Source organism: Salvelinus alpinus, chromosome 26 (assembly GCF_045679555.1).
Source record: "Salvelinus alpinus chromosome 26, SLU_Salpinus.1, whole genome shotgun sequence".
NCBI lineage: Eukaryota > Metazoa > Chordata > Actinopteri > Salmoniformes > Salmonidae > Salvelinus > Salvelinus alpinus.
This window is the reverse complement of record NC_092111.1, coordinates 1,764,374-1,786,704: the sequence shown is the minus strand read 5'-3', so window position 1 is coordinate 1,786,704 and position 22,331 is coordinate 1,764,374. Positions and strand designations below refer to the sequence as shown.

The following is a 22,331-nucleotide window of genomic DNA, read 5'->3' as shown; positions in this document are numbered from 1 at the left end:
CCTTGGGGCCACAAGGGTCCCCTGGTGTTAATTCCATCCTGGGCCCCTTAATTATTTACTAGAAGGCCATTATTAGGACACACCACACCTGATCTTCCAGCTCCAAATCCATGGCTATTGGCTAGCTAGTAGCGGAGAGGAGTCCATAAACTCTAGATGCTACCCTGCTTGGATCTTCCAGAAAATGAGATGGACAAAGAAAAGACAGAGAAAGACTAGTCTGAACTAAGTAAGAACCCCAGCAACACAATTTGTTTATTGTCATGACATGCCAGAGCTTCATTTAATGACAGAGTTGCAATGAAAGAGAGAGAGAGAGAGAGAGAGAGAGACAGAGACAGAGACAGAGACAGAGACAGAGAGAGAGCTTACATATTCACTCTGTAAATGATATAGCAACACTCATTGGTGTAAAAGAATCCCAGTGTTGGTTTTAATAACCAGTGTTAAACCGAAACCAAGCACATCATTATCATATTTCCCAGCATGTTCTATTGCAGGTAGAGTTTTAGATTTTTTTTCAATAAACAGTACCAGTAAAAAGTTTGGACACACCTACTCATTCAAGGGTTTTTCTAGATTTTACTATTTTTAATTTGAAATAACACATATGAAATCACGTAGTAAACAAAAAAGTTTTAAACAAATTAAAATCTATTTTATATTTGAGATTCTTCAAAGTAGCAACCAGCTTTGCACAGTTGGTATTCTCTCAGCCAGCTTCATGAGGTAGTCACCTGGAATGCATTTCAATTAACAGGTGTGCCTTGTTAAAAGTCAATATGTGGAATTTCTTTCTTTCTTAATGCGTTTGAGCAAATAATTTGTGTTGTGACAAGGTAGGGGTGGTATACAGAAGATAGCCCTATTTGGTAAAAGACCAATCTATATTATGGCAAGAACAGCTCAAATAAGCAAAGAGAAAGGACAGTCCATCATTACTTTAAGACATGAAGGTCAGTCATTCCAGAAAATGTCAAGAACTTTGAGTTTATTCAAGTGCAGTTGCAAAACCATCAAGCTATATGATGAAACTGGCTCTCATGAGGACCGCTACAGGAAAGGAAGACCCAGAGTTACCTCTGCTGCAGAGGATAAGTGCATTAGAGTTAACTGCACCTCAGATTGCAGCCCAAATAAATACTTCACAGAGTTCAAGTAACAGACACATCTCAACATCAACTGTTCAGAGGAGACTGTGAATCAGGCCTTCATGGTCGAATTGCTGCAAAGAAACCACTACTAAAGGACACCAATAATAAGAAGAGACTTGCTTGGGCCAAGAAACATGAGCAATGGACATTAGATCGGTGGAAATCTGTCCTTTGGTCGGATTAGTCCAAATTTGAGATTTTTGGTTCCAACCACCGTGTCATTGTGAGACGCAGAGTAGGTTAACTGATGATCTCTGTATGTGTGGTTCCCACCGTGAAGCATGGAGGAGGAGTTGTGATGGTGCTTTTCTGGTGACACTGTCAGTGATTTATTTAGAATTCAAGGCACACTGAACCAGCATGGCTACCACAGCATTCTGCAGCGATACGCCATCCCATCTAGTTTGTGCTTAGTGGGACTATCATTTGTTTTTCAACAGGCTGTGTAAGGGCTATTTTACCAAGGAAGAGAGTGATGAGTGCTGCATCAGATGACCTGGCCTCCACAATCCCCTGACCTCAACCCAATTGAGATGGTTTGGGATGAGTTGGACCGCAGAGTGAAGGAAAATCAGCCAACAAGTGCTCAGCATATGTTGGGACTCCTTCAAGACTGTTGGAAAAGCATTCCAGGTGACTACCTCATGAAGCTGGTTGAGAGAATGTCAAGAGTGTCTAAAACTGTCATCAAGGCCAAGAGTGGCTACTTTGAAGAATCTAAAATATAACATATATTTTGATTTGTTTAACACTTTTTTGGTTACTACATGATTCCATATGTGTTATTTCATAGTTTTGATATCTTCACTATTATTCAACAATGTAGAAAATAGTACAAATCAAGAAAAACCCTTGAATGAGTAGGTGTGTTCAAACTTTTGACTGGTACTGTATATGTTTTTTGCATGTAATCCAATCTGTTACTTTGGACTCTCGCACCTGTTGCTGAAATGGTTGTTCCAGTTAATTAAGATGGTTTAGGTAGGGTCTCCCGAGTGGCACAGTGGTCTAAGGCACTGCATCACTAGAGATCCTGGTTCAAGTCCAGGCTCTGTCGCAGCTGATGTGACTGGGAGACCCATGGGGCGGTGCACAATTGGTTTGGCCATTTGTCCCATTGTGCACTAGTGACTCCTGTGGTGGGCTGGGCGCAGTGCACACTGACACAGTTGCCAGGTGTACGGCATTTCCTCTGACACATTGGTGTGGCTGGCTTCCGGGTTGAGTGGGAATTGTGTCAAGAAGCAGTGCAGCTTGGCTGGGTTGTGTTTTGGAGGACACATGGCTCTCGACCTTCGCCTCTCCCGAGTCCGTACGGGAGTTGCAGCGATGGGACAAGATTGTAACTACCAATTGGATAGCACGAAATTGGGGAGAAAAAGGAATTTAAAAAAATGGTTTAGGTAGTCTCATATCTTAATCTTCTCAACCCGGCAGTCAATCTGAATGAAAGTTGCGGGTGAATAAAAATCCCAAATGTTTAGGATTTTGTGGCCTGATGTGGCCTGTAAACCATGAGTTTCAGGTTACTGTATTAGGGTAAAACTAAGGCCTTATGAAATACATGTTGTATTGTGTTAAATAATTACATTTTAATGAGAACATATTCACTTAGGATCTAACTTGGTGAAGGCCACAGGACTTAAAACTGATGGATGCAACAACCATGTTTCTGTCACTAACAAATTACAGTCATGGGTGGTAATTCTGCACTTCACTTGAAAGGTAAGGCACTCTGGGAAATATGCAGATAAGGCTTTACACTAAGCAGTGTGTTAATTCAACACCAACAAGTGTGGACCGTATAGACACTGGACCAGTGTTAAATGTAACACTGTCAGTGTTGATTTAACACTAGAGAATTTGCTGTGTAGAATATGTCATGCATCCATGCATCAGTGCTTACTTGCATCAATGCAAAGCCATTAAGCCGAGCAACCTTCTCAGAAGAACGAGTTGAGATGGCCTGACTTGACTGTACATTGTGGAATGTACTGTAGTATAGTTTTGCATTACGTCATTGTAGATATGCAAAGGGAGAGAAGGAATGCGAAATATAACTACATTTAGTATTGCATCATACAATGACACACAGAGTGGCATGTGTGTCAGTGTATGTCAAGGTCATTGAGTTCTCCATGTGTGGAGATGTGACAACATTTCAGAGAGTGTGTCAAAATGTCACATGTCAATGAATGGCAGAATGTATTAAATATCCATATAATGAGCTATAGTGTGCTATATAGTTGGAAGTATGTCAACATATAATGGCATGTACTGCTGTAATGTAAGTAATTATAGTGTAATGCATGTTAGTAATACTAAGTATACTGTATATCAAGAAAGTATGGATTGGGGTTTATAGTATGTTGCAGTGTGTACTAGTGTATTTTAGGACCAAATACTGGGTGTATGTATGTGTGTATGAAAATAAATGTGTTATTGTGGGGTTCCAACATATACTGTAATGTTGTGTGGTATTATTGCAGCACACCTGTTTGAAGGGTGGGTTGTATAGTGTACTGTAGTGTGTATTAGGGTAGTGTGGTGTATATCAGTTTGGTGTTGGTGTGTATTGTAATGTCTGGACAGGACCTGTGGTAAACTCCTATGACGCCTCCTCTATCTTCTCCCCGGCTGCTGCTGGCTCCTCCACCTTTTCCACCTCTTCCACCTTTTCCACCTCTTCCACCTTTTCTACCACTTCAACCTTCTCTTCCTCTACAGCTGTGGCTGCCTCTGGCTCTGCCAATGCCTCCTCTGGCTGTGCCTCCGCTTCTGCCTTCTCTTCCTCTACGTCTGCTGGCGTACTCCCGATCTCCGGTGCGGTGGCAGCGCTCTCGGCTGGCGTCTCCACGGCGGCGGTGCATTGCACACTCAGGGAGGTTGCCAGGTAGCCCACCAGGTTCATGTACTCCTCGAAGTTGACTTTACCGTCCTGGTTGGAGTCCAGGCCCTGTCGCATATTCTTCACCGCCTCGGAGCTGTCCGTGTCCTGGGTGCAGAGTAGATACAGAGACGGGCAGACATGACTCAGAGGCGACGCCAGCAGAGGTGACCTCAGTAGTAACTGACCCCTTACATCACAAGGTGCAGTATTGTTTTGTGCAGCATGATTAATAGACATACCTTGATTTAACCCAGTTTCAGAATTGATTCATTTTAGGTGCAACCCACCCTATTTTATATGTTAGTCTCAAGGTCATCAGACTGCTAAACAGCCATCACTAGCACATCAGAGGCAGCTGCCTATAGACATAGATTAGGAATCACTGGACACTTTTAGAAATGGATCACTAGCCACTTTAACAATGTTTCCGTCTCATATGTATAAACTGCACTCCACACTATTCTACGGTATCTTAGTCACTTTTAAATTGTGTTTACATATTGCATCACCCATTTCAAATGTATAAACTGTATTGTATTCTAGACTACACCTCTGACTGTTAAACAACCATCTCCAGCACATCAGAGGCTGCTGCCTACAGACATAGATTAGGAATCACTGGCAATTTTAAGGAAATGAAACACTACCCACTTTAATAAGTATCTTGCATTACTGATCTCATATGTATAAACTGAACTGTACAAAATACTATTCGACGGTATCTTAGACACTTTAATTGTGTGTAAAAATTGCATCACCCATTTCATATGTATATAGTGTACTCTATACCCTGCCACTGTATCTTAGTCCAATGCTGCTCTGACATATATGTATATATATTCTTAATCCATTCCTTACTTAGATGTACAGTTGAAGTCGGAAGTTTACATACACTTAGGTTGGAGTCATTAAAACTCGTTTTTCAACAACTCAACAACAAAAACTATAGTTTGGCAAGTCAGTTAGGATATCTAGCTTGTGCATGACACAAGTCATTTTTCCAACAATTGTTTACAGACAGATTATTTCACTTATAATTCACTGTATCACAATTCCAGTGCGGGTACATCATGTTGTGGGGGTGCTTTGCTGCAAGAGGGACTGGTGCACTTCACAAAATAGATGGCATCATGAGGCAGGAAAATGATGTGGATATATTGAAGCAACATCTCAAGACAACAGTCAGGAAGTTAAAGCTTGGTCGCAAATCGGTCTTCCAAATGGACAATGACCCCAAGCATACTTCCAAAGTTGTGGCAAAATGGCTTAAGGACAACAAAGTCAAGGTATTGGAGTGGCCATCACAAAGCCCTGACCTCAATCCTATAGAAAATTTGTGGGCAGAACTGAAAAAGCGTATGCGAGCAAGGAGGCCTACAAACCTGAATCAGTTACACCAGCTCGGTCAGGAGGAATGGGCCAAAATTCACCCAACTTATTGTGGGAAGCTTGTGGAAGGCTACCCGAAACGTTTGACCCAAGTTAAACAATTTAAAGGCAATGCTACCAAATACTAATTGAGTGTATGTAAACTTCTGACCCACTGGGAATGTGATGAAATAAATAAAAGCTTAAATAAATCATTCTCTCTGCTATTATTCTGACATTTCACATTCTTAAAATAAAGTGGTGATCCTAACTCACAATTCCTGACATTTAATCCTAGTAAAAATTCAGTACCATCCGGCATATAGAAATTGTTACCGAGGATGAACCAGACTTGTGGAGGTCTACAATTTTTTTTCTGAAGTCTTGGCTGATTTCTTTTGATTTTCCCATGATGTCAAGCAAAGAGGCACTGAGTTTGAAGGTAGACCTTGAAATACATCCACAGGTACACCTCCAATTGACTCAAATTATGTCAATTAGCCTATCAGAAGCTTCTAGAGCCATGACATCAGTTCCTGGAATTTTCCAAGCTGTTTAAAGACACAGTCAACTTAATGTATGTAAACTTCTGACCCACTGGAAATGTGATACAGTGAATTATAAGTGAAATAATCTGTATGTAAAAATCTTTTGGAAAAATTACGTGCTAACTAGAAATTTGTGGAGTGGTTGAAAAACTAGGTTTAATGACTGCAACCTAAGTGTATGTAAACTTCCGACTTCAACTATATATATATATATATTATACATACATACACACAGACACACTACTGTTCAAAAGTTTGACGTCACTTAGAAATGTTCTTATTTTTGAATAAAAAAAAAAGAAAGAAAAGAAAGGAAATACCCATTTTTTTGTCCATTAAAATAACATCAGATTGATCAGAAATACAATGTAGACATTGTTTATGTTGTAAATGACTATTGTAGCTGGAAACTGCAGATTTTTCATGGAATATCTACATAGGCGTACAGAGGCCCATTATCAGCAACCATCACTCTTGTGTTCCAATGGCACGTTCTGTTAGCTAATCCAAGATTATCATTTTAAAAGGCTAATTGATCATTAGAAAGCCCTTTTGCAATTATGTTAGCACAGCTGAAAACTGTTGTGCTGTTTAAAGAAGCAATAAAACTGGCCTTCTTTAGACTAGTTGAGTATCTGGAGCATCAGCATTTGTGGGTTCGATTACAGGCTCAAAATGGCCAGAAACAAAGATCCTTCTTCTGAAACTCGTCAGTCTATTCTTGTTCTGAGAAATGAAGGCTATTCCATGCGAGAAATTGCCATGAAACTGAAGATCTCGTACAACGCTGTGTACTACTCCCTTCACAGAACAGCGCAAACTGTCTCTAACGAGAATAGAAAGAGGTGTGGGAGGCCCCTGTGCACAACTGAGCAAGAAGACAAGTACATTAGAGTGTCTAGTTTGAGAAACAGACGCCTCACAAGTCCTCAACTGGCAGCTTTATTAAATAGTACCCGCAAACACCAGTCTCAACGTCAACAGTGAGGACTTGTTCTTGGCAAAGTTGCAAAGAAAAAGCTATATCTCAGACTGGCCAATAAAAATAAAAGATTAAGATGGGCAAAAGAACACAGACACTGGACAGAGGAAGATAGGAAAAAAGTGTTATGGACAGACGAATCTAAGTTTGAGGTGTTCGGATCACAAAGAATAACATTCATGAGACGCAGAAAAAATGAAAAGATGCTGGAGGAGTGCTTGACGCCATCTGTCAAGCATGGTGGAGGCAATGTGATGGTCTGGGGGTGCTTTGGTGGTGGTAAAGTAGGAGATTTGTACAGGGTAAAAGGGATCTTGAAGAAGGAAGGCTATCACTCCATTTTGCAACACCATGATATACCCTGTGGACAGCGCTTAATTGGAGCCAATTTCCTCCTACCACAGGACAATGACCCAAAGCACAGCTCCAAACTAATTTTAACCTTTATTTAACTAGGCAAGTCAGTTAAGAACATTCTGTATTCTGTCTATAATGGAGTGCCCAGCAGTCACCGGATCTCAATCCTATTGAGCTGTTATGGGAGCAGCTTGACCGTATGGTACGTAAGAAGTGCCCATAAAGCCAATCCAACTTGTGGAAGGTGCTTCAGGAAGCATGGGGTGAAATCTCTTCAGATTACCTCAACAAACTGGAATGCCAAAGGACTACAAAGCTGTATTGCTGCAAATGGAGGATTCTTTGACGAAAGCAAAGTTTGAAGGACACAATTATTATTTCAATTAAAAATCATTATTTATAACTTTGTCAACGTCTTGACTATATTTCCTATTCATTTATGTTTTCATGGAAAACAAGGACATTTCTAAGTGACCCCAAACTTTTGAACGGTAGTGTATATAACATTTTATTGGTTGCAAGAAGAGTCACAAGCTTGATGTGGTCATTGGAATATGGGACCAAATACTAAACATTTGACTACTTTATTCATAAGAATCTGTAGGAGGTGTCAATAATTTTGACCCCTACCTTTTTGAGAAAACATTTTATTACTTGTTAAACAAAATCTCTTTCTCTGAGCAATTTAATTAGTATAAATAATATAGCTCAGCATATAATAATATAGCTCAGCATTTGAATTACTTATTTTATATAGTTATTATTGGTCCTCTTTATCAAGGGTGACAATCATTTCGGAACACCAGTGTATGTGTGTATTTCGGAAGCGTTAGGATAAAGCAGACATACAATTGACGAATAAAGTGATATTAAGCTTAACAAATATAGCTCAGTCAAAAGGTTCAGAAAGGTGTAGTATTTATAGCTGGTGGAGGCTGCTGTCTAACTGACCATCATGATGTTGTGGAGTTGGCTCTTCACCAGCTTCTGGAAGTCATTCCCTCCCAAACTCTCCTTCCCCTTGGCAGACTTCAGGAAGACACCAACTACAGTCTGAATGGCCGACTCCATGACTGCTCTCTCTGCCCAGAGAAAGAAGGGTAGGGTGTGATAAGTTTTTTTTTGACAAGGTGGTTGAGAGAGAGAGAGAGAGAGAGAGAGAGAGAGAGAGAGAGAGAGAGAGAGAGAGAGAGAGAGAGAGAATTTTATTCGTCACATGTGCTGAATACCTTAGTGAAGTGCTCACTTACAAGCCCTTAACCAACAATACAGTTGTAAGAAATAAATGTAAGAAATAATTAAAGAGCAGCAGTAAAATAACAACAGCGAGGCTATATACACGGGGTACTGGTACAGAGTCAATGTGCGGGGGAACCGGTTAGTCGTGGTAATCGAGGTAATATGTACATGTAGGTAGAGTTATTAAAGTGACTATGCATAGATAATACCAGAGAGTAGCAGCAGCGTAAAAGAGGGAGGAGAGGAGGGAGGGGGCAATGCAAATAGTCTGGGTAGCTATTTGATTAGATGTTCAGTAGTCTTATGGCTTGGGGGTAGAAGCTGTTTAGAAGCCTCTTGGACCTAGACTTGGAGCTCCGGTACCGCTTGCCGTGCGGTAGCAGAGAGAACAGCCTATGACTAGGGTGGCTGGAGTCTTTGACAATTTTTATGGCCTTACTCTGACACCGCCTGGTATAGAGGTCCTGGATGGCAGGAAGCTTGGCCACAGTGATGTACTGGGCCATACTGTAGTGCCTTGCGGTCAGAGACCGAGCAGTTGCCTTACCAGGCAGTGATGCAACCCGTCAGGATGCTCTCGATGGTGCAGCTATAGAACCTTTTGAGGATCTGATGACCCATGCCAAATCTTTTCAGTCTCCTGAGGGGGAATAGGTTTTGTTGTGCCCTCTTCACAACTGTCTTGGTGTGTTTGAACCATGTTTGTTTGTTAGTGATGTGCACACTAAGGAACTTGAAGCTCTCAACCTGCCCCACTACAGCCCCGTCGATGAGAATGGGGGTATGCACGGTCCTCATTTTCCTGTAGTCCACAATCATCTCCTTTGTCTTGATCACGTTGAGAGAGAGTTTATTGTCCTGGCACCACACGGTCACGTCTCAGACCTCCTCCCTATAGGCTGTCTAGTCGTTGTCGGTGATCAGGCCTACCACTGTTGTTTAATCTGCAAACTTAACAACGGTGTTGGAGTCGTGCCTGGCAGTGCAGTCATGAGTGAACAGGGAGTACAGGAGGGGACTGAGCACGCACCCCTAAGAGGCCCCCGTGTTGAGGATCAGCATGGCGGATGTGTTAATACCTACCCTTACCAGCTGGGGGCGGTCCGTCAGGAAGTTCAGGATCCAGTTGCAGAGGGAGGTGTTTAGTCTCAGGGTCCTTAGGTTAGTAATGAGTTTTGAGGGCACTATGGTGTTGAACGCTGAGCTGTAGTCAATGATTAGCATTCTCACATAGGTGTTCCTTTTGTCCAGGTGTGAAAGGGCAGTGTGGAGTGCAATAGAGATTGCATCATCTGTGGACCTGTTGGGGCGGTATGCAAATTGGAGAGGGTCTAGGGTTTCTGGGATAATGGTGTTGATGTGAGCCATGACCAGCCTTTCAAAGCATTTCATGGCTACAGACGTGAGTGCTACGGATCGGTAGTCATTTAGGCAGGTTACCTTAGTGTTGTTGTGCACAGGGACTATGTTAGTCTGCTTGAAACATGTTGGTATTACAGACTCAGACAGGGAGAGGTTGAAAATGTCAGTGAAGACACTTACCAGTTGGTCAGAGCATGCTCAGAGTACACGTCCTGGTAATCCATCTGGCCCTGCGGCCTTGTGAATGCTGACCTGTTTAAAGGTCTTACTCACATTGGCTGCGGAGAGCGTGATCACACAGTCATCCGGAACAGCTGATGCCCTCATGCATGCTTCAGTGTTACTCGCCTTGAAGCAAGCAAAGAAGTAATTTAGCTCGTCTGGTAGGCTCATGTCACTGGGAAGCTCTCGGTTGTGCATCTCTTTGTAGTCTGTAATAGTTTGCAAGCCCTTCCACATCCGATGAGCGTCGGAGCCGTTGTAGCACGATTCGATCTTAGTCCTGTATTGACGCTTTGACGGTTCGTCGGAGGGCATAGCGGGATTTCTTGAAAGCGTCCGTGTTAGAGTCCCGCTCCTTGAAAGCGGCAGCTCTACCCTTTAGCTCAGTGCGGATGTTGACTGTAATCCATGGCTTCTGGTTGGGGTATGTCACTGTAGGGCCGACGTCATCGATGCAATTATTGACGAAGCCAGTGACTGATGTGGTGTACTCCTCAATGCCATCGGAAGAATCCCGGAACATATTCCAGTCTGTGCTAGCAAAACAGTCCTGTAGCTTAGCATCTGCTTCATCTGACCACTTTTTTGTTGACCGAATCACTGGTGCTTCCTGTTGTCTTTTTTGCTTGTTAAGCAGGAATCAGGAGGATAGAATTATGGTCAGATTTGCCAAATGGAGGGTGAGGGAGAGCTTTGTACGCGTCTCTGTGTGGAGTAAAGGTGGTCTAGAGTTTTTTCCCCCTCTGGTTTTACATTTAACATGCTGGTAGAAATTAGGTAAAATGGATTTAAGTTTCATCCAGTGCATTCGGAAAGTATTCCCCTTGACTTTTTCCACATTTTGTTACGTTACAGCCTTATTCTACAATGGATTAAATCGTTTTTTCCCCTTATCAATCTACACACAATACCCCATAAGGACAATTTTATGTTACAAAAAACAGAAATATCACATTTACATAAGTTTTTACTCAGTACTTTGTGGAAGCACCTTTGGCAGCGATTACAGCCTTGAGTCTTCTTGGGTATGACGCTATAAGCTTGGCACACCTGCATTTAGGGAGTTTCTCCCATTCTTCTCTCCAGATCCTCTCAAGATCTGTCAGGTTGGATGGGAGCGTTGCGGCACAGCTATTTTCAGGTCTCTCCAGAAATGTTTGATCGGGTTCAATTCCAGGCTCTGGCTGGGCCACTCAAGGACATTCAGAGACTTGTCCCGAAGCCAGTCCTGCATTGTCTTGGCTGTGTGCTTAAGGTCGTTGTCCTGAGGGAAGGTAAACCTTCGCCCTTCACCCCAGTCCGAGGTCCTGAGCAATATGGAGCAGGTTTTCATCAAGGATCTCTCTGTACCTTGCTCCGTTCATCTTTCCCTCGATCCTGACTAGTCTCCCAGTCTCTGCCACTGGAAAACAACCCTACAGCATGATGCTGCCACCACCATGCTTCACCGTAGGGATGCCAGGTTTCCTCCAGACGTGATGCTTGACATTCAGACCAGAGAATCTTGTTTGTTTGCAGAGATGGCTGCAGAGATGGTTGTCCTTCTGGAAGGTTCTCCCATATCCACAGAGGAACTCTGGAGCTCTGTCAGTGTGACCATCGGGTTCTTGTTCACCTCCCTGACCAAGGCACTTCTCCCGCGATTTCTCAGTTTGGCCGGGCGGCCAGCTCTAGGAAGAGGCTTGGTGGTTCCAAACTTCTTCCATTTAAGAATGATGGAGGCCACTGTGATCTTGGGGACCTTCAACGCTGCAGACATTTTTTGGTACCCTTCCCCAGATCTGTGTCTCGACACAATCATGTCTAAGAGCTCTACGGACAATTCCTTCGACATCATGGTTTGGTTTTTGCTCTGACATGCACTGTCAATTGTGGGACCTTATATAGACCAAATCATGTCCAATCAATTGAATTTACCACAGGTGGACTCAATTGAATGTACCACAGGTGGACTCCAATCAAGTTGTAGAAACATCTCAAGGATGATCAATGGAAACGGGATGCACCTGATCTCATTTTCAAATTTTTAATTTTTAATACATGGCAAACATTTCTAAAAACCTGTTTTCGCTTTGCCATTATGGGGCATTGTGTGCAGATTGAGGAACATTTTTTATTTATATTTTAGAATAAGGCTGTAACATAACAAAATGTGGAAAAAGGGTAGGGGTCTGAATACTTTCTGAATGCACTGTAATTATTTTCGTGACAATCTAATTTAAGGAGACAAAGACAGGCACCACAGTGGAAAAAGAAACAGTGAATCTCCTTGAGATATACAAAGGCTTGTCGTTTCAGGTGTTGAGTCTGGAACTCCTTGGTAGGATAGGGTAGGTAGGCGACAGACAGGCGATGCGCGATAAACTAAGAAGGTGAGAGAGAGTCTGACTGAGAGACAAGCGGCGATGCACAATGGAAGTTCTGATCTTTGATAGGTCATCTGATCTACTGAAGCCACCACACGGCCAGGGCTTCAGATTACCTCAGGGATTACCCGCCTGCTCTCAACCTTTTTCAAGCTCTCTCTTGCGATCTCTCTCTCTTTCTTTATGTCTCTCTCTCGCCTCCTCTATCTCTCTTTTTCATTCTTTATCTGTCTCGCTCTGTCTCTTTTATCTCTCTCTCTATCTCCGTTGCCTACTCACACCCGTATGCACAGCACACACTCTCATGTGATTTCAAAAGGCATTTCAAGATTTTGTGAGGGACAGACATTTTACATAGTGAATATGTTAGTGTGTGTATGTGTGTGTGTGTGTGCGTGCATGCGTGTTTGTGTGTGCTGTATGCCCCTGAGTTTATATATGAGTAATACGGTTGTATGTACAGTACCAGTCAAAAGTTTGGACACACCTACTCATTCAAGGATTTTTCTTTATCTTTACTATTTTCTACATTGTAGAATAATAGTGAAAGCATCAAAACTATGAAATAACACATATGGAATCATGTAGTAACAAAAAAAGTGTTAAACTAATCAAAATATATTTTATATTTAATATTCTTCAAAGTGGCCACCTTTTGCCTTGACAACAGCTTTGCACACGCTTGGTATTCTCTCAACCAGCTTCACCTGGAATGCTTTTCCAACAGTCTTGAAGGAGTTCCCACATATGCTGAGCACTTGTTGGGTGCTTTTCCTTCACTCTGCAGTCCAACTCATCCCAAACCATCTCAATTGAGTTGAGGTCAGGTGATTGTGGAGGCAGCACTCTATCACTCACCTTCTTGGTCAAGTAGCCCTTACACAGCCTGGAGGTGTGTTGGGTCATTGTCCTGTTGAAAAACAAATGATAGTCCACTAAGCGCAAACCAGATGGGATGGCGTATTGCTGCAGATTGCAGCAATTACAGACAGTGTCACAGGAAAAGCACCCCCACACCATCACACCTCCTCCTCCATACTTCAAGGTGGGAACCACACATGCGGCATTCATCAGTTCACCTACTCTGAGTCTCACAATGACACAGTGGTTGGAAGAAAATATTTCAAATTTGGACTCATCAGACCAAAGGGCAGATTTCCCACCAGTCTAATGTAAATTGCTTGTGTTTCTTGGTCGAAGCAAGTCTCTTCTTATTGGTGTCCTTTAGTAGTGGTTTCTTTGCAGCAATTCGACCATGAAGGCCTGAAGAGTTGTTGAGATGTGTCTGTTACTTGAACTCTGTGAAGCATTTATTTGGGCTGCAATCTGAGGTGCAGTTAACTCTAATGAACTTATCCTCTGCAGCAGAGGTAACTCTGGGTCTTCCTTTCCTGTGGGGGTCCTCATGAGAGCCAGTTTCATCATATAGCTTGATGGTTTTTGCGACTGCACTTGAAGAAACTTTCAAAGTTCTTGAAATTTTCTGGATTGACTGACCGTCGTGTCTTAAAGCAATGATGGACTGTCGTTGCTCTTAGCTTTTTTGAGCTGTTCTTGCCATAATATGGACTTGGTCTTTTACCAAATAGGGCTATCTTCTGTATACCACCCCTACCTTGCCACAACACAACTGATTGGCTCAAACGCATTAAGGAAAGAAATTCCACAAATGAACTTTTAATAAGGCACACCTGTTAATTGAAATACATTCCAGGTGACTACCTAATGAAGCTGGTTGAGAGAACGCCAAGAGTGTGCAAAGCTGTCATCAAGGCAAAGGGTGGCTAATTTGAAGAATCTAAAATCTAAAATATATTTAGATTTGTTTATCACTTTTTTGGTTACTATATGATTCCATGTTTTATTTCATAGTTTTGATGTCTTCAGTATTATTCTACAATGTAGAAAATAGTCAAAATAAAGAAAACCCCTGGAATGAGTAGGTGTTTCCAAACTTTTGACTGGTACTGCATGTAATATAGGCCATGAGTGTAGGACTGATTGCATGAGATATGCGTGATATGTGTCCTATTACTCACAACAGACAGCTATAAGTGTAAGATTTCCCTCACACTGAGCACAAAATACAATGCATGCCAGTGAGTGACACATCCATGCAGGAATTTCATACATTTTTGTCAGTGGAGATCAGTTAAACATGATAGGAATTTACAGGCCAACTCTGCTCCAAGCTAGATTGCCCCAGCGCTTTTTGACCAACCTCACTCGTTTGTCAACTTATTTAAATGTAGCACACAAAGTACACACACACACATCTGCCAAGAAAAAGCATACACTGTAAAGGGGTTACTGTGAATTTGACAGTAGTTTACAGGCAGCTCGGTGGCAAGTGAAAATCTGTATTTCATATTACAGTACACCTACTGTAATATAGATACGGTATCAAAGAAAGTCCTGTGTAATGATACAAGGGATTGGTGCAAGCAGATTAGATCCTAAGTGTTTACACATTACAGTATATTACTGAATATTTGGTGTTTAATTTCACTTGCACTTCTAGAGGTCTTAAAGAAGGGTCTAAGCCATCTGACCAAGATGTTTTAATGGGGTCAAGTTTAAGGAGCTCCTTTAGCACCTCAGACTCAGTGACCGCCTGCAGGGAGAAACTTTGTAGCGGGGCTGGGGAATAAGATGGAGAAGCGTTGGGGCTAGTCGTATTAGAAGCGGTGGGAGATGAGGAAATGTTGGACGGGCAAGGAGGCATGGCTGAGTAAAATAGGAATCCTGACTTAATGAAGTGATGATTAAAGAGCTCAGCCATGTGCTTCTTGTTACAGTGTACCTTATAGCTTTTTACAATAGACTTTCGCTTGTTAAATCTGTCTTTGGAAATCCGAGGGGGCTTTTGAGAAGGTAAATAAATCTGCCATCGTAAAGAAACATGTCACACTTCAGCACCCCCTCATCACCTTCTTCCAACCCCTCCTTCTCCTAGTGCAATCACCACATCCACAGGCTGCAGGCAATTAGGAAACATGGATATTAGCCTAATTATGCCGAGAAAAAGCGAGGGCAGCATATTAAAAGCGACACTTTCATTGTCCGCTCTGACAAGCTCCAAGACTTACTGTCAACCGCAACCGGTACTAAGTCTGACCCTGTGGTTCTAACACTCTTTACTGTTGCTAAATCTACATTAACACCCTACATTGATTGATACCGATTACCGAAGAGATGTGCCACTGTGTGGTTATATATAGACCTACCATATATGTGATTGAAAAGAGGCAACTGATAAGGGTAAAGTCCAATGAGAATGTAGTAGCTACTTTCTGGGTTTTTATAGACTTGAGGCATTAGAGTAGGCTGTTTGGATAAACATATATTCTTTCTGATTATTGAAATTTAAAAAGTTGTACAGTTAGATTGTTTTTAATTGCACTACGAATTGACATGCTAAATCTAAATATGGTCCCAACGAAAAGGTGAAACCCAAGGAGAAACATTGATAAGTAGGCCTAACCGATCCATACGCAACAGAGTTCACACCTTCGCGGATGTTGGCCTACATGAACCACAATGACCCGTCATTCCCTTGTAATCCTCAAACTCTTTACAAACAAAACCCACAGTCACTATTCTTGCATTGCCATTTCTGTCCTATTCTTACATATATTATTTACTTGGTGGACTGGCTGCAACCTGGCTATGCCTTCTCACAGTCAGGGTCAGTGACAGTCAACCTCATCTCCAAACTAATGAACACAGGGCTTCTATTACTTAGCCAACGTCACAAGGACAGCTCTGACCCCACCTCAGTTCCGACACACACCAACTATTATGTCGAGCAAAGGCCAAAAAACAACTCAGCAAATAATTAAATATAGACACCCAGAGGTTTTCCGTTTCACTCCAGAGCCCAAAGTAGATTGAGTGTTGCCTTTCCAAATGGGCGAATGTGATACAGTACGTGCTCTGAGTAATGACAATACTACCGCTCGTGTGGCATGAAATATTAAGAGAGGAACAAGTTAGGTTGTGGCTATATACTTTAGCTAAAATGCAAAAAGTTGTCTGTGATTAGATTCAAACTCGCAAGGGTGGTAGAGTGAGCGTATAACGCAAACATCTAGCAACCCAAAGGTCACAGACAACTTTAGCATTTTAGTTAATTAGCAACTTTCAATTACTTACTACTTTTTAGATACTTTGCAACTACTTAGCATGTTAGATAACCCTTCCCCTAACTCTAATCTTAACCCTTTTAGCTAACCCTTCCACCAACCTTAACCCTTTTAGCTAACCCTTCCCCTAAACCTTTAGGAGTTAGGTTAAAGGTTTATTGAGATAACCCTTTAACCTAACTCCTAAACTTAACCCTAACCCCTAGCCTAGCTAACATTAACCAGCTAGTTAACGTTAGCCACCTAGCAACCTAGCTAGAATTCGTAACATTTGATACGTTTTGCAAATTCGTATTATATTGTATGTTTTGCGAATTGGCAACATATAATACGTATTATAATTCGTAACATATAATACAAAATGGGTGATGTACATCCACAATTAATAGATACCATAGATACCACCGTAACATATCATACTAAATGGTGTGTCTCGCATTTATGTACATGTAACAGTATAACTGTAGTACGTCCCCCTCGACCCGGGCGCGAACCAGGGACCCTCTGCACACATCAACAACAGTTACCCACGAAGCGTCGTTACCCATCGCTCCACAAAAGCCGCGGCCCTTGCAGAGCAAGGGGAAACACTACTTCTAGGTTTCAGAGCAAGTGACGTAACTGATTGAATCGCTATTAGCGCGTACCCGCTAACTAGCTAGCCATTTCACATCCGTTACATACAGAACAATACGAAATGCTCTGAGGCCAGGTTGATTGGAGTGGCAGCAAGTATTAAACCTTTAATTACAGTAAAATACTGTGAAATACAAATCCTTCCCCTCAACTAATTTAATTAATCCATTAATTCATTCCGATTACAGTAGAATTTACTTTTTTACAGTTTAATACAGTCATGTACTATGTGTCATTAAAGTGCTTGCTTTGATACCATATTACAGTAGGTGTACTGTACTGTAATATGAAATACAGAATTTGACTTGCCATCGAGCTGCCTGGTAACCCATTTACAGTGTAGGTTTAATATGTTCTTTAAATAGTAAATACATTTTAGGCCAGTTGTACAAACCAAACAGGCTCATATTGCTCATGGTAGGCTAGATGATCGATCCGTTTTACAAAAGAGGCACATTTATCGGCTATTTTTGGGTTGAGAGTGCACACGCTATGACTGATCAATAATGATCAAGAATGGCTATGCGTTTATGATAAATAATGCACTATTGACATGTAGTTAAATCGTTTTTTGCCCTTTAAAATCGAACGTTATCTGCATCTTGCTACTTTAAAAAAACAGTCTTTCTTGAAGTCTCCAACAGCTTCGTCATTGGCACTGTCCCTTAGAGCGTATTCGTTTCACGAGACAGTTCCTGCAAGGGTGTATCTAAAACGTGGCATTAAGCGTTATGATTTAAGCACGTTTACAGTGCAAAACTTTTTCAATAAAGCATGAACAAAATATGTAACTCACCATATACTTCCTACAGGGCAAGCAAACAGTTCAAATGTGCCCAATTTTGTGTTTATTTTCCCGTCTATGTCCTCTGTTTGAAAACCCCCCAAAACGTGCCAAACTAGGGCTGCAGAATCTCTTCCGTGATTTATTTTTTTCTTAAACTTGTTCCCCTGACAAGTCAAAGGGCGTGTACCTGGGAGAGTGCGAAAGTGGGGAATGTGGAAGAGAGACGTAAAACAACTTTTATATGAGTGGGTAAAAATGTATATCAACCTTGGAACTTATTTTCTCTCTATTCTATTATCTTTGGCATGTGGTGCTAGTTTATGTCGTCTGATTTGCATTGTTACAGGCCAATAATTCGAGTATGAGGGATATTAGGATAAATAGAAGGCTGGGAAGATGAGACAGGGAGAGATTTGAGTGTTGAGTTGCTTTTAACCCTTTATATCCAAAATTAACTGCCAGTTTCATTTTATGAAATTAACACAAGTTTAGACTTACACCTAGATCACCCCAACACTGTCATTACACAAAATGGTACGCAACATCATCTGGATATGTGTGCAACAAAAGTTCAACATTCATCCTCTGCTACCATTTCTGTCACGCCTTCGCATACAGCATACTTTCGATAAATCCTACATATGCACCACACAGAACGTACTGAACTTTTCTCTGCAACGAAATGCTGCAAGGCAAATGCAGCGTTCCATTGGAAATGAATGTACTGTGGGTGTGATTGAGGCATTAGGCTAATGTGTGCACAGTAGTGATCTTTACCCCTGTCATACACCCAGACTCAAGTCAAGCAAGTGGTAACTGCCTTAGGAGGATATCCAGACCACTCCAGGACCACTGTAGTGAAATGCATGTGCTCTCTCTCACACACACAACCTTTGATCCCACTTAGAAGTCTAGTCCTGCCCAATCTCTCACCCCAAGGAACGCTGTTTGTCATTGTCGGTGCTGACAGTGATTTGTCAGCCGTCACACCCACACTGGTACCTTGTGTTTAATTAGGATGTAAAGTCCACAGTATGTCCAGTATCAAAATTGCAATGGAAACATCTAATTCCCCATATAGTGCACTATTTTTGACCATTCACTAAACAAACAAAATGTACATGTAATTAAACAATAGAGTGCATGGACAGTCAAGCAACTTTCCTGTATCCAATGTATTGTTGTTGACCTAGGATAAAACGTAGACTGGTAATGGAGACAGAGATGGTAGTTAGCAGCAGGGATGTAGACTGCACTTACATCACTGTGTAACAATTGGAAAGGCAGCTTTGTATAGGCATTATGAACCCCTATGGAACAGGATCGCTGTAACTCATGTAATTGTGGGAGCAGTATACTGTTACTATCCAATTATGCTATTAAAGGTTGTAATGCACCCACACTAAATGAGAGGATGAACAAAAGGGTGGTGGACAGGGCCGGACTGGGACCAGAAATCTCCCCCCCGGCATTTCCCCCCCTCTAGGCCTCCAATCCACCATTTAGACAGGCCCACTGAGCTAAAGATGGACCAGCTAATCTGGCATTTTCCAGAATTGCCCCATGGCCAGTCCGTCTCTGAGTAATGGATGTCAGTGAACCAAAAATAGACAGAAAACAGAAGGAGAGTTAAGACAATGGTCACCTGCTTTAGAAAATGATCAACTGAAGAATTGTGCATATCAATTCAGATAAAATGCTTGCCACACAGCTACATAGAGGATCATTTAATTGCACATTGATACACATCCAACGGAATCCCACATCTTTTTTATTGGCTAAAAGCACCCTTGCTTGTTGGCAAGTTTTCCAATCAGCTGCCAGAACTGTCAGTCCCTGTCGTTGTTTTCATCCAACGAACCCAGGTTGCTCGATCGCGCCTGCATCGCTGGTATTCTGCAGGCAATCAGAGAGGAAAGAGGGGACAGTGACCCATTCAGGCCCAGACTGGGTTAGCAATGAGTTGCATGGAAAGGCGCCTCTGCCATCTAATGGTCAAGAATACTGCAGATCATTTGGCACTGAGTCGGAGTTCAACAAACTTTGGTTGCAGTGTCATTTTGCTAAATAAAATGGAAGGTTTATGGCAGAGCAAATATCAGTGACTGCGTCCCAAAAAGCATCCTATTCCCTATATAGCGCACTACTTTGGGTGCGTGCGTGTTTGGGTATGCAAGCTCATCCGAGAGCAATAGAAATTACACAGACAAGGATTAGGCCTGCAATCACTCACATGTAGGATGCTTGTTATCAGGCTGTCATTCAGCCACTCACTCACTGCTCTAGATAATAATGTATTGCGAAATGGATGCCAAGTATTAAGTGGGTGCTAAAGAGGGCTAAGGCTAAATCCCAAATGGTACACTATTCCCGATGTAGTGCACTACCTATGACCATTTACCTTGACAAAAGCAGGTAGTTGAGAGACCACCAGGCTGCTGAACTCTTTGTTCAGGGTGTTTGAGGATCCATCATTCCCAGCAAAGGTCTTGAACTGGGAGACAACTACGTTGATGACAGAGTCCATTGTATTGATTCAATATGGAGTTGACTGCAAATACATGAGAAATAAACAAGTCTGCTTGTAAAGTCTATACATGTTACATTTTTATCCATTGTAGAGATACTGAAATAAAGTCAGCAACTAAATCATGAAAAACCAGAAAACGACATGAAATCAGATTGAGAGAGGAAAGACAAAACAGTATTAAAGGAAAACCAGTCATATTTCATCCCACCTGGTGAGGTATGGTCTGGTTGCAGCAGCCAGGGTATGGAGAATCGTCCCATCTCTCCACTCTTTCCTTTGTCGTCTCCATCCTGTTCACTATGAAGCTAGGCCTAGTGCGGAGGCCCAGTATTAGAGCCTCTGCCTGACCAGGTGTTTGGGGGATGTAAAATGATAGGTATGACAGCCTCTGCGGGTTTAAAGTGTTGGTCAGAAAACATCCATCATTACTGACAGTTTTACTAATCAGCTTATCTGGTCAGGATCTGTCCAGTCTCATTGGTTCAGTCACTCATAGGTTACGTCCCCAACGGCACCCTATTTCCTGTATAGGCAATTTGTATAGGGCCCTGGTCAAAAGTAGTGGACTATAAAGGGAATAGGGTGCCATTTGGGACGCAAATACAGTGCTAACGTGTGGACACGAACAAGTCGTCATGTGCATGTTTCTTTGAGGTTCTTACAGTTTCATTATTACTTACAAGGGATTAGTCTGTGTCAAATACCTTTGTCTAGTAATGTGGACACAACAAAAGATTCATTCCACACATTTATGTACTTCCCCCTCCTCCGCCAGTAGCGTAAGTGACGTACACCTAAACCTTGTTCACACTGCCTAAATTCTCAAACCAGTTGTTAATCAAATTCATTGCAGAATACTGATTGTCCAAACAGCAAGTTAACAAGTGACCAAATCGTATATATGCGTGTTCGGACAGCAGTCATTTGCTGATATGGCTATGCTATTTGTCATAGTAACGACAGGTGTGAGCGCATTGGTGCAGGCTGATTAGTGGTGGTGCTCGCGCTTCCCGTCACTCAAAAGTTATGTAGCAAGCTTCAAACTGCCAGTGTGAACAAGCCTTTGGGACAAAGGAAAATAAACATACATTATCTTTCAAGATGAAGATTTTTTTATTGTAATCTTAATTTAAAAGTCCAACACAAACCCACTAAGAGAGACGGCTGCTGAGACTCGATTACTCATTCGGCTTAACTCAATTTCATTAAATGCTAAACTGGAACCGTCCTGACTCCTAAATTATCTAAAGGATATGTCCATTGTAAAATAACATTGTTACACATGTAATCATGTGCATTTTGGAGAATTAAAAAAACAGAATTTCCTCATCTTATGCAGTTTGTTTATAACCTCAAGTTTTTTATTATTTTAAGTATTTATCCACATCGTTGCTAGACTTCTTTGGTCAAAAAGCTTGAACAATGAATTTACATTTACAGGTTTTAAATTCAACCAAAAACATCTCAAATATGATCTAATTAAATTCACAAAAAGGTGTAACCCCCTAAATTTTTTTCTCTTGACAAAAGACCAAAAAAATTACCGGACCATAACCAATCAAGTTAACAAATAGTTTGAATTCTTAAGCTTACAGAAGCAAAACAATTTAGTTGTCTGTCAAACACTGTCAATCCAAGTGTGAAAATTGACTTGTAAAAAGGCACATAGCTGGCAGAAACAAAATCGTCAAAATAAACTTGAGCAATTTCTTTCACATTATATACTTTAAAAGGACTTATGACAT

At 41.7% G+C, this 22,331-nt stretch overlaps 1 protein-coding gene and 1 pseudogene across 1 annotated transcript; both read right to left on the bottom strand.

The window, feature by feature from the left end:
- Window positions 1-226: 226 nt before the first annotated feature.
- LOC139554424 (uncharacterized) lies at window positions 227-18,215 on the bottom strand. The gene is made up of 3 exons (XM_071367186.1): window positions 18,066-18,215; window positions 8,251-8,381; window positions 227-4,149 (listed from the first exon to the last, which is right to left on the bottom strand). Exons 2-3 carry the CDS (start codon window positions 8,368-8,370, stop codon window positions 3,763-3,765), a joined length of 507 nt encoding a protein of 168 aa, XP_071223287.1. The 5' UTR covers window positions 8,371-8,381; window positions 18,066-18,215; the 3' UTR covers window positions 227-3,762.
- A 1,554-nt stretch (window positions 18,216-19,769) lies between these two features.
- Window positions 19,770-20,929, bottom strand: LOC139554423 (protein S100-A13-like; annotated as a pseudogene).
- Window positions 20,930-22,331: the final 1,402 nt, after the last annotated feature.

Excerpts from the sequence above, each read along its gene's own strand:
- LOC139554424 (XM_071367186.1), bottom strand. The coding sequence starts at position 8,370 with ATGGAGTCGGCCATTCAGACTGTAGTTGGTGTCTTCCTGAAGTCTGCC. Across the intron at positions 4,150-8,250 it reads AACTCCACAACATCATGATG|GACACGGACAGCTCCGAGGC; the intron begins GTCAGTTAGACA and ends CTCTGCACCCAG.